The sequence below is a fragment of the Eupeodes corollae genome, chromosome 1, assembly GCF_945859685.1.
Source record: "Eupeodes corollae chromosome 1, idEupCoro1.1, whole genome shotgun sequence".
Taxonomy (NCBI): Eukaryota; Metazoa; Arthropoda; class Insecta; order Diptera; family Syrphidae; genus Eupeodes; species Eupeodes corollae.
Genome location: NC_079147.1, coordinates 34,855,972 through 34,868,136, shown reverse-complemented (window position 1 = coordinate 34,868,136; position 12,165 = coordinate 34,855,972). Strand labels below are relative to the sequence as shown.

The following is a 12,165-nucleotide window of genomic DNA, read 5'->3' as shown; positions in this document are numbered from 1 at the left end:
TTAGAGACTGGGCTATTTTTGAACTGGGTCCCTAGCCAGGCTAATCATCGGCAGAGTAGAAGACGAAACCGTTGAAATTAATTCATAGGGCATTAGAGAAGCGTTGGTTATGAAGAAACCTCAATATGAATGTAGGAAGCGTCGTGAACAATATTTTTCTTATCTGAATTTTTTCAGAAAGACCAATTCAACTTTTTTTTTAAATCTCTATTTAGCATCAAGTAAGCTTTACAAAATCTTTGTTTTCAAAAACAGAACAAATATATTAAGTATGTTGTTGCCAACCTTTCAACCTGTAAGGACTCAAATGTTTTCTAGCCAAAGGTGAGACTGGTTGGTGGCTGTGGGAACTACCACGGGTGACAATATATTTGTCCTCAGAAGTGTAGTCAACATTTTTTTATACAGGAAAAAAAACAAGTATGGGTATGATTTTGTTACGATTTTAGGGTGGCTTTGATGATGTAAACAGAGCTTTTTTGATATAATAAACTTTACATATATCGACAAAGTTCCTTAATATAAATAAGCTCCTTACTACCGATATTTCTGCTGCTGCTATTTCGAATTTAATATAAATTACTTACTTAAGGTGGCGCTATTTAATTTTAATTTAAATTTAATATAAATGTCTGAAGTTTTTAATGCAAGAGCTAGTTTCCCTCAAGGTTGTGGGCTAAGACTGATTATGTTTATTTTGTTTAGTGATAATGTTTTCAAAAATTTCCCGGGTGGAATTAAGTGTGGTATGACTTTTATTAAGATTCTTCTATATTCGGACGATATTGTAACAATCCCATAACTCTCCAACTGCAAATAAATAAGCTCGATTGATTTTGAGACTTATGGGAGCTCTCAATTATTACCACAAGGTTAAAGATTATTATTTTTGAATGCTCGCAGCGAAAAAGACTTTCTGATTTCGACCTCATGTTAAAGAAAAATGTGTTGTTGATTCTACCAAATAGCATCAAATCGCATTTTTGGCTATCAAAACATTGATGGTTTTGAAGTAGTTCATAGATTTCTTTTTCAAAAGTTTTTTTTTCTTCAATTCTAAACGTCATATCCGGTATACCAAAAATATTCTTAAAAAATTTAAAATCTGGTGCTGATTCTCAATTTCATTAATACAACTTTGCCCGATTGACAGGACGCGTTTTATAAATGTATAGCTAAGATATAGGTGACTACCTTAATCTTCAATGTTTGAATAAAGCTCAAACATCTTTAAAGCATTGATCTACAAAGATTTAAACCGCATATTGCACTAAGGTAATTATTTTACTTAAAAACTTTTTTTCAACTAAATTGGTACAACTTTAAAAACAAGAACTTTTCAAATATCGAGAATTTTAAAAAAGAATTTATAATAATAATAATAAGATAGTTCACATCTTAAGGGATGTGTATCTAAAATTGACTATGAAAAGCTGAAGGTATTGTCACCAACAAAACAATTATGTGGGTAAGAAGATTCAGATAAAAGATCATTTTTAAAAATAAAAAAAATTGGCGAAGACAAAACGCTAACTTTTTTTAAGTATCAGATTTGAACCCAAACAATACTTCTTGTATTAAACTACCTTAAAGGCAACTTCTAACAAATAAAAGAATAAAATAATAAAATAGACTCTATCACTGTTCGGTGAAACATAAGAACACCATCAGTGGACCTTTTGCTACAAAAGCCAACAATTTAGTCATTAAGAAGCTTTCTTCTTAAAAATATCCGTTAAGCTGAAAATTGATCAGCATTTCCATGGTCTTAGAAAAAAGTGATGTCAAACGGAGCGAAGGATTTGTTTTTTTTTTTTAATCAAAGCTTTAAATTTAGACTCTAATATATTGTATATTTTGCTTCTCCAGCATGTTATTTAAAGTATGGTACAAATTTAATAAAATATTTCATAAACCTACGTTTTTGACCTTCAATTTTCTTGCAGCGATAACATTCCAGATTATGTTTGGGACAACTATATGGAGTCTCTTCCAATGTCAACATATTTAGTAGCTTATACTGTCTCGGATTTTGCAAATCTTACCAAAGGAAGCTTTTCCGTCTGGGCACGGCCTGATGCTATACAATCTGCCCAATACGCTCTTATTGTTGGACCTAAAATATTAAAATTTCTAGAACAATACTTTAACATTCCATATCCATTACCAAAAGTTGATATGATAGCATTGCCAGATTTCCATGCCGGTGCCATGGAAAATTGGGGTCTGATTACATTCAGAGAAATCGCCATGCTCTATGAAGAGGGTGTTTCTCCAACAACCAACAAACAACGGATAGCATCTGTTGTTGGCCATGAATTAGCTCACCAATGGTTTGGAAATTTAGTAACACCAACATGGTGGACTGACATTTGGTTGAATGAAGGTTTCGCAAGTTACATGGAATATCTGACAGTTGATGCTATTGAACCTGAATGGAGGACCATGGATCAGTTTGTTGTAACTGAATTGCAAAATGTCTTCCATTTGGATGCATTTTCGTCATCGCATAAAATTTCCGTTGAAGTTTCTAATCCCGATGAGATAAATGAAATTTTCGATAAAATCTCATATGCCAAAGGTGCTACGATTATCCGGATGATGAGTCATTTCTTAACATCCAAAGTCTTTCGATCGGGACTTACGAAATATTTGAGAGAAATGTAAGTTTTCTTCCCCTTATTTTTCCCCTTTCAAAACTCTTGATATCTAATTTCAGGGCATACCGTGCTGCTGAACAGGATGATCTTTGGAGGTTCCTTACCAATGAAGCGAAGGCAAGTGGTTTGCTAAGCAATTCAACAACTGTTAAAGAAATCATGGACACCTGGACCTTACAAATGGGTTTCCCAGTGTTAACAATTAAGAAGAAACCAAATTCGTTTATCATGCAAATGGAACAGAAGAGGTTTGTCTATGTGAACGAAAGCAGTTCTGAAGAAGCAAACCCCTTGTGGTGGATTCCAATTACTTACACAACATCCAAGGAATTAAACTTTGAGAACACACGGCCCATTACATGGGTTCCAAAAACCAAGAACTTTGATATTAACAGCAAGAACCTTTCCACCGCTGAATGGTACATATTTAATATTCAGCAAACTGGTTACTATCGGGTGAACTACGATGCAGAGAACTGGGCGGCAATTACAAAGCATTTATTACAACCATCGAAGTTTAGGGAAATTGCTCCATCAAATCGGGCTCAGTTAATTGATGATGCAATGAGTCTAGCTCGAGCTGGACTTATAAACTACGATGTAGCCTTGAACTTAACTACATATCTTGTCCATGAAGAGGACCATGTACCTTGGAAGGCTGCTATTGTGGCTTTTAACTTTATTGATTCAATGTTTGTGCGAGAGGGGGACTATCATCTCTTAAAGGTTTGTTTTTCTGACATATGCTATAACTTGCTTTGTATAACTTATTCCTTGTTCTGTTCTGTGTTAGACGTATCTATTGAAGCTTCTCAACAAAGTGTACGATCAAGTTGGATTCACTGATAATATTGATGAGAAGGATATGCTTATGCTTTGGAAGCGTAATGAGATCCTGAACATGGCTTGTCATTTGGGACATCAGAAATGCATTACCGACTGTAGCAGACATTTCCAAAACTGGATACAAGATCCTAATCCAGATATGAATAATCCGTAAGTAAAAACATAAATCAATTAAATTATCAAAAGATTGGAAATAAAATGTGACTTTCTTGACAGGATCTCACCAAATCTACGAAATATCGTTTATTGCACAGCAATTCAATATGGAACCGAAGCAGAGTGGAACTTTGCCTTCGATCGTTATATGAACTCAAAAGTCTCCAGTGAACAGGAAGTTCTATTAAGTGCCCTTGGATGTTCCAAAGAACCATGGATTCTTTCTCGTTATCTAAGAAGGGCTGTTTCTGGAGAGGGTATTCGTAAACAAGACGTGTATCGAGTTTTTGCTGCAGTTTCTCATAATGTGGTGGGACAACAAATCGCTTTCGATTACATTCGGAATCATTGGGATAACATTATAATATAGTAAGCTTCTGAAACTTTACCCGCCTTAAACACATATTTAATAAATATCTGTATTTTTTTTTATTTATTTAAAAAGCCTTGGAAAGTCAATGTCCAATCTAAACACGATCATCAAGTTCCCAACAAAACTCATGAACACTCGATTCCTTTTGGCTGACTTGAAGAGTTTTGTGAAGAATGATCTAAAGGAAACAGGTCGCACCATCCAACAGGCTGTTGAACAGGTTCAAATAAATGTCGATTGGATGGATCGCAATTACAACACAATTGTTGAATGGCTCAAGAAACAAGAGATTAACAAAAGTTAAAATTAAATGCCACACAAATCAAATTAATTTAAAACAAATAAAAACAAAAACAAAGACTGGTTTGAAACGACCTTTGTTTTATAAATATTCCTTTGTTAAAAAATGTATTCTTAATAAATTAATTTATGTAAAAAATTTAAGTCTAAGATATATAAAATACCAAATGGCCAAATATACCGAATATGCCAATCCTTTTATTTTAAAAACAAGTTAGTTTTATGATATAAAAAAAGAAACAAACAACTTTTGTATCTTTATTTTTTTAATATTTTATATTTTGTATTTTTAATGTAATAGATTTAACAAAAACGAAAAGCAAAATTTTACTCTATCATCCGTCTGTTTGTAAATATTAAATAATTAATTATGTACTACATACACTTTAAGTAATAATGCTTATATATAATCATAGATATACATAAAAATAATAAAAATAACAAAATAATATTAATTTAGATTTTAAATTAGAATTTAAGGAATTTACACTCCGATATTTAGTCAGCACAAGTAACCAGATGCCAGATTACATGCATTTGAAATGTTTAATTTCTTTATATTCATTGTATGTTAAACATTATAAAGTATTACATTAAGCATTTAATTATTGATGAATTAATGAAATTGTGTACTTAAAATAAATAAATATAAATTAAATTAATCTATGTTTAAATGTACCCTGATACCTTTTTGTTAGTGTTTTCCGTGTAAAATAACAGCTGATCAAAAACAGCTGAGATGTCAAAAAAGGAATCAAAATGTATCCAAGAATTTCTGAGGTATGTAGGTATCTGACAGAACAGCTGATTCAATACATGGTTGAAAATTGATTTCAGCTTTTTGTATTTGTTAATAAACAATAAGATACAAAATGTTAGTTGAAGTTGTATTTGAGGATATTCTGTACAAAATAGACGATGCAGAAGCTATTTGCCTCCGAATTTTAGAAGATAATTATGATCTATTTTTTTAGACGTCAAAATGAACTTATTTTGTTCTCGTTTTGTAGATGACCAATTTGCTAGGTCTTACCAACTCAAAATCTTAACGCAACGCAACTTCTGCTCATTTGGAAATGGGACCGAAATTCTTCCAAACTATATCTAGGTGTTGTCACTTCATAACAGTCCTCGTTTCTGTTTGGATAGTTTTCTGTTAAACGTAAATCCTTTATAACGGGAATTTCGAAATTAAATTATTAATCGTGTAGAATTCCAATTCCACTAAGAGGAAATTTAACATATATTACAGATTAAGGTTATCTCTTATTTATTAAATTGTTACGCACCTATCAATTCATTATCGTCCGACGAATCAATTGAATTATCCATTAAATGTTTTATCCTACAACAATTTTGACTTCTAAGGTTAAATGTTTCTCTGCTTTTTGTCAACAGCTGAAAGTTATTTTTATTTTCTGACAGCTATCTCAATGCAGCTATTCAACTCGTTTAACAAGGTATCTAAATAGAATCTGATAAATGAGCTTCGGAGGGATTCAAATACCAATTTTGACATTTCTGACATATTAAAAATTTCAAAAACTCATTCTTAATCTATTCGCAATTCATTCGTCGGCTTCTGTAATCGGTATGAATGTGAAATATCGGGTACCTTCAGACAGATGACAGGGGATGCCTTATCTTATGTCGTGTAATCAAATACGTTAAACTTACGACTTCACTTGAAAAATAAAACCCGTAAAATGCGAAACTTAGGTTATTTTATACAAGCTGCAAGTTTCTCATCGTGTACTTTAACAATGTAATGAACGAAAGGGTACTACGAGCTTTGGTTCATAGTGGTTTTGGCTCTGCTTCTGCTTCTGCCCAAATTCATCCAATATACAGAGGTTTCTACCAAGAGCTTTTATTTTGATATGAAACAAACACTAAATTTTAATCATTGGATACTTATTTCAATATTAAGAGAAGGAAAAACAATATCATTTAAATGGCCAAAAGTGATTAAGTTTCGCTCGTTTTTATATTTTATTATTTATTCATATCTTTTACGGAATACTAAAAATCATAACAATCATCAAATACTTAAGTCTAACCACCAATAGTTAAAATAGATAACAATTGTTTTCTTTAAAAGATCCCACTTAAGAAAATATTAAGTTTTACCTTAAGCAGCGTGTTAATAACTCATTAGTTCCAGAACTGACCCTGTGAAAAGAGACAAAGAGAAAACTATAAGAGCGAAAATATTGCACAGAACTATAAAAAGTTATCATTGAAAGCAAAGAAATACAATTGATTTTATAATTAAATACATTTCTGACAAATATTATTTCAAAATAAGGCCTTCAGATATTGGATCCCTAATAACAAACATCTCTAGTAAGAGGGTATGTCGATGTTCCAACGGAAAGTCCTTGTAGATATTTTAGTGATTTTTTAACGAATGAACACTATAAAATGGATTCCACAGTTAAAATAGAGCGATAACAATATCAAAGGATCAGTAAAGGCTTTGGCTCCGAAATAGTAAAAGTTAACTTTGTGTTAAAAATTACACGAGATCTATTTTTCCATTATAAAATAAATAAATAAAAAACAGTCCGTTGAGAACTAGGGCCTAGTTACTTACAACTCTCAACCATTCCTGTGTGCGAGTAGTAATGTAGTCAGAAATAGAGGGGACCTACAGCTTATATGCCGAATCCGAACGTCTAATTTGAGAAAGCACTTTTTCATGATAAGACTTACTCTTGGAGAATTTGTCAATTCAATTCCACGGGCAGTACCCGTGAAAAGACTTTAGGTGGCACAGGCAGGGATCGAACCCAAGACCTCTGGCATGACAGTCCAACGTACTAACCATCATGCCACGGGTACTACTATTTTTCCGTTACTCTTGTTAATAAAGTACTATTAATTTGATAGTTGAATGTAATCGGGCTGATTTTTCAGCTAAAATAAGAACTTTGACATTTGGAAGCATTAAGATAAAAATTGTTTATTCTATATCAAATAAATATGTAAGATAAATCTCTTTGAAGATTATCAAAGTATAGAAACTGAATAACGAGCCCACTCGAATATCGGACGTGGTAGGTCGAGCAGAAAACACTCTTGACTTGTTTCTTTCCTCTGACACTGAGAATGATAACTTTTATCCCGAATGGCGAATAGGGTTAAAAGCATCAAACCTAAGGAAAACGCATGGTTCGATGCGAGCTGTAAAGAGGTTGTTAGGGTCAAGAACGTAAGTTTCTTGTTTTAAAGCCAATCCAACTGAGGAAAACTGGAATAAGTTCAAGCAAGCCAGGAAGGCCTTCAATGCCCATTGGTAGGCAGTTCGCCACGAGTTAGTGATTCTATGGGGTAAATCTTTTTTCGCACTCGTACTGTAACGAGAGTCCTAACAGATCTTAAAATACATAAATCCGCTGCTCCGGATGATATCCCCGCTATTGTTCTGAAAAGGTGGTCTTCAACGTTGGCAAAACCACTGCGTAAGCTTTTTCATCTGTTCTACTTCTCAGGTCTCGTTCTGAGCCGATGGAAAACAGCCTATTCCCAAAAAAGGCGAATCTTTCTCACCGTCTAATTACCAACCGATTGCACTTACGTCCCTTCTTTCCAAAGTCATGGAAACGCTGATTAATTATCAGCTGAAGAAATATCTCGAAGATCGAAAGCTTCTTAATGACCGACAATAACGCTTTCGTAGCAATAGGTCCACTCATGTCTCATGGTTCATCTCACCGAACAGTGGAGCAATTCTTTACATCGTTTTGGAGAAAGTAAGATTATTGCACTTGATATTTCAAAAGCATTTGATTGGGTTTGCCATCATGCTATCTTGTCGAATCGTTCAAAACAAGTTGTTTTGGATGAATTCAAGTCTGAAAACTGCAAAATAAATGCTGGTGTGCCTTAGGGCTCTGTTTTATCTCCAACACTCTTTCTCATTTTTATTAATGATCTCCTGTCTGCAACTTCTGATCCAATACATTGTTTCGCTGAGGATAGTACTCTTAGCTTTTCATATTCGTTTTCAGACTCTCGTCCCTCTTCTTCGGATGTGGAACTGCAACGACAAAATATGATAAGCTCATTAAATTTCGATCTAAACAGCATTGTTCAATGGGGATTTAAAAATCGCGTAGAATTTAATGCTTCGAAAACCCGGTATATCTGGGTCCATTGCCATTATCCATGGATGGCACTTGCTTCAATGAGACTGAACACCTCGATATTCTCGGTATGTGTGTCACCAACCACCTCTTGTGGAATGATCACTTACGCGATGTCGCCAAAAATTCTGCAAGGTGTTTGGGTTTCCTTAGGCGATGCAAGAAATATTTCACACTTTCTGATCTGGCTGTTATCTACAAAACTTACAAAGCTTGAGTATAACTCCCATCTCTGGGCTGGTGCTATTGCAACTTACTGAAGCCTCTTGTATAGTATTGAACGTAGAGCATTTAAATTGATAGATGATAATATCATCATAAGTTCATTTACTTCCCTTGAACATCGTCGTAAGGTCTCTTACGACGATGTACAAACTGGACTTTTATCAGTGAGTCACGAACCAAGCAAATTTAATAAGTGTCAATGAGAACCTAATTTTTCAAATTTGGGTACCCAAATTCTGTGATTTACCCTATCAAACAATTATGCCAAATCAGTGTAAACTACGCCGCTCTGGAAACATAGATAGTAAGATTTATTGAAGTAGATCTCCCAGCAATAAAGTCATGTTCCAGAGGGGAAATAATTTCTTTTAAGAGAAAAACTAATAAGCTATAAACTATTTTTTTTTTTAAGTTTATGAATTGCTGATATTTTGCAAATAGGGAGGTAATTAGTCGACTGACTTAAAAACCGGAGTTAAGAAAGAATTGTTCCAATTCTCCAAGAAAACACCTTTTTGGAGAGAGTGGTTAAACAAAAATTCAAGAGGAACTACTACAGCGCCTGCGCACTTCTTTAACACAATGCCATCGAAACCTGGTTGCCTATCTTTATTCAATTGATTCAATTCGATGTCGACTTCAGTTAAGCTTATTTGCAGATCACCAATACTAATAAGCCCGGGGGAAACTTCAACAATGAGCGAAAAAAAACAACAAAACAAAAGAAGGGGGTTCTGTATGTTTCACCGAATTAATAAATGGAATAAGGAATACCAATCAGTGGAACGTTTTCTAACCATGCATTTTTCTTTCTCCAATTATTAAGTATTGTTGATTTCGTTTTCATTAAAGTATTTTCAAAAGGTTCACGTAAAACAGTAATTTTTTAGAATTTGTCTTCTTGCATCAGCTGCAATCTACGAGTTAGCAAAATGAAATTGATAGTGATAACAGACATCCGAAAGTTGCGACAGAAGAAAATACGCCAAAAAAGCCAACAAATTTTTCGTATTTAATTCTGTTTCTGTTCTATTCTCCTAGGAAAATAGATTATATTTAGATCATATTTGTCTGCACAGTTATACAATGGGGAATTTCAAGTAAAATCTTATTTGTTAAACAAAATAGTAGAATACTTTACTACTTTGTATTTATGTTATAAAAAAATCTGGTGGAAGCTTATTAAGTGACAAATCTTAGCTCAAAAATTATTCATTATGCGGGTAAATAATAGTGATGGTGACCATGAAATCTTTTAAGTTTTTGTATGGAATGAGAAAACATAGTTAAGTAAAGCATTCCACATTCTTGCTGTACAACTGAAAAAAAAATCTCTATAATTATTGAAAGTCCGAAATTGACCGCAATGGTAAGCTGATGGTCCGGCCCGGCAAGTCTTCAAATCCACACCACAGGACAGCGCAGTAGAGGAAGACCGCGGGTCAGGTGACGCGCACAAGTGGAAAGTGACCCCACCGTAACTTGGAGCATGAAACTGGAGACATCTAGCTAGGGACCGAGGTAGATGGAGAGGTTTTTTTGTGTGAGACCCTAGTTCACACAGGGCTATAGCGCCACCTTAAATATAAAAATAATATATAGTGCTAAGCTAATGGGCGTTCCTAAAAGTTTGAAAAGTTTTAAAGTGGTTGAAATAATTTAAATAGAAGTTATTGATAAAACAACCAAATGGCATAAAGTATTGCTGTGGTATGGCGGTGTTCAAGCATTGTAAGAGTTTCGGTTATATGTAGTTTTATAGCCTTTCATTTTCAGAGCTCATATTTATATTCTGTCAAAAAAGACTCCAGCTTGTGTTTGGGCACATACCCAAATTTCCGAGTTATATTTAAGTTTTTGGCACATGAAACATTTGTTAATTACAACCAGATCAGACGGTCTTACCAATTTCGTGCGTCGTCGGAACAATCCTAAATACTAAGCAGCATTGGAGGTGGTTTAAATTACAAATAAGGTAAGGTAACGAGTTGGCCTCAATTAATTTTCATTTGGTCAGTGCCCTGTTTCCTTGCAAAGCTACACATTTTTTTTAAATATATGAAATAAGCTTTAATAGCGTTATAACTCACTTCTATTGCAAAACATTATCTTTAATTCGTTTTTGAAATTCCTACTTAAAACTGCAATAAGGTACACTTTTTGAAAATATCTATTACAAATTATTAATTTTTGTAAATCTTAAACAAAAAAACTATGACTCAAGAATGTCATTAAAATACATTTTTAGCTATCACTTTAGACCAAAAACTCAAACAAAACGGAACAAACGTAATGTTTTACAAAAAATACAATAAGAAATTTGAATTTTTAAATTTAATTAATAAAACATCTAACTTCACTCACATCCTGTAACCCATTTGTAAGCTTTCTGCTGAATAAACTAAGCCTCAAGCCATCCCTGACTTTATTGCAAATTCGCAAATGTCAAAAATTCCAAACGTCACACTAAAAACTGTCGTTGATTTGTGTGGCGGTGAAAAAATTTTGTCAACTTCCAAAAATTTTATTATTTATCGTCTTCGTCCTTTCTTGTTTGTTTTGTTCTTTTTTTGGAAATGATTCAATTAAAATCAGTTTATGTGACTGTGGGGACGACAAAGTTCGACGCTCTAATTGAAAAGATATTTTCCGACGAAGTTCTACTGTTATTGCAGCGGAGAGGTTGCAAGAAGATTACCGTACAGTATGGAACCGGTAAAGCTCCACCGGTAAACAGAGCCAAAAACTATGGCATAGCGGTAGAAATATATCAATTTAAATTCGGACCAGAGCGGACAGATATAATAAATTCGGACCTGACAATTGGGCACGCCGGCGCTGGAACTTGCATGGACATTTTGAAGAACAGAAAACCCGGCTTGGTGGTGGTCAACGACACTCTAATGGATAATCATCAAGTCGAGCTGGCCGAACAACTGGCCAAAGACAGCTATATATTCCAATGTAACTTAAGTAGCTTGGCAAAGAGTCTTGAAGTGCTGGACTTTGAAATGTTGGTGCCATACGAGAAAGGACGAGGAATGCCAGCGTTCATTTCACATCTCAGAGAAATGATGAGAACGTGACTTGTTACTTTATAAACAAAAAGATTTATAAAGGCAAAAATAATAAAAATTGAATCAATTGACTATTCCAATTCTATGTTTTTTAATTTTTGTTTTTTTAAAATTAATAGGTTAGAGGGAAGTCAATTTCTAATTGGAAAAACATTTTCGGTTTGTATCAAAGACACGTCTTTGGTGTGTATAAGTAACCGTTATAAGCTCTTCTGGTTTCATTTAGGCAATTGACAATTTGTTTCTATCATCGACATAATTTTATAAAATGTAAGTATATTTTAAGATTCAAACAAAAATTACATAAATTAAGTCGAAATGTAATAGTTTAGATATGATGAAGGTTTTTAAAAAAGCAATTTCTTAAAAAAAAATTAGTT

At 33.6% G+C, this 12,165-nt stretch overlaps 2 protein-coding genes across 2 annotated transcripts in view; both read left to right on the top strand.

Annotated features, from left to right (window-relative positions):
- LOC129954013 (aminopeptidase N) overlaps positions 1–4,997 on the top strand; it is a 102,414-nt gene extending 97,417 nt beyond the window's left edge. The window contains exons 4-8 of the mRNA XM_056067606.1: positions 1,947–2,663; positions 2,720–3,386; positions 3,454–3,656; positions 3,723–4,031; positions 4,108–4,997. Coding sequence (XP_055923581.1) covers positions 1,947–2,663; positions 2,720–3,386; positions 3,454–3,656; positions 3,723–4,031; positions 4,108–4,339 — 2,128 coding nt within the window. The 3' untranslated portion in view covers positions 4,340–4,997. The remainder of the gene's footprint in view (positions 1–1,946; positions 2,664–2,719; positions 3,387–3,453; positions 3,657–3,722; positions 4,032–4,107) is intronic.
- A 6,157-nt stretch (positions 4,998–11,154) lies between these two features.
- On the top strand, positions 11,155–11,865 carry LOC129939418 (UDP-N-acetylglucosamine transferase subunit ALG13 homolog). Its single transcript, XM_056047420.1, has one exon. It carries the CDS (start codon positions 11,285–11,287, stop codon positions 11,792–11,794), a length of 510 nt encoding a protein of 169 aa, XP_055903395.1. The 5' UTR covers positions 11,155–11,284; the 3' UTR covers positions 11,795–11,865.
- The last annotated feature ends 300 nt before the right edge of the window (positions 11,866–12,165 follow it).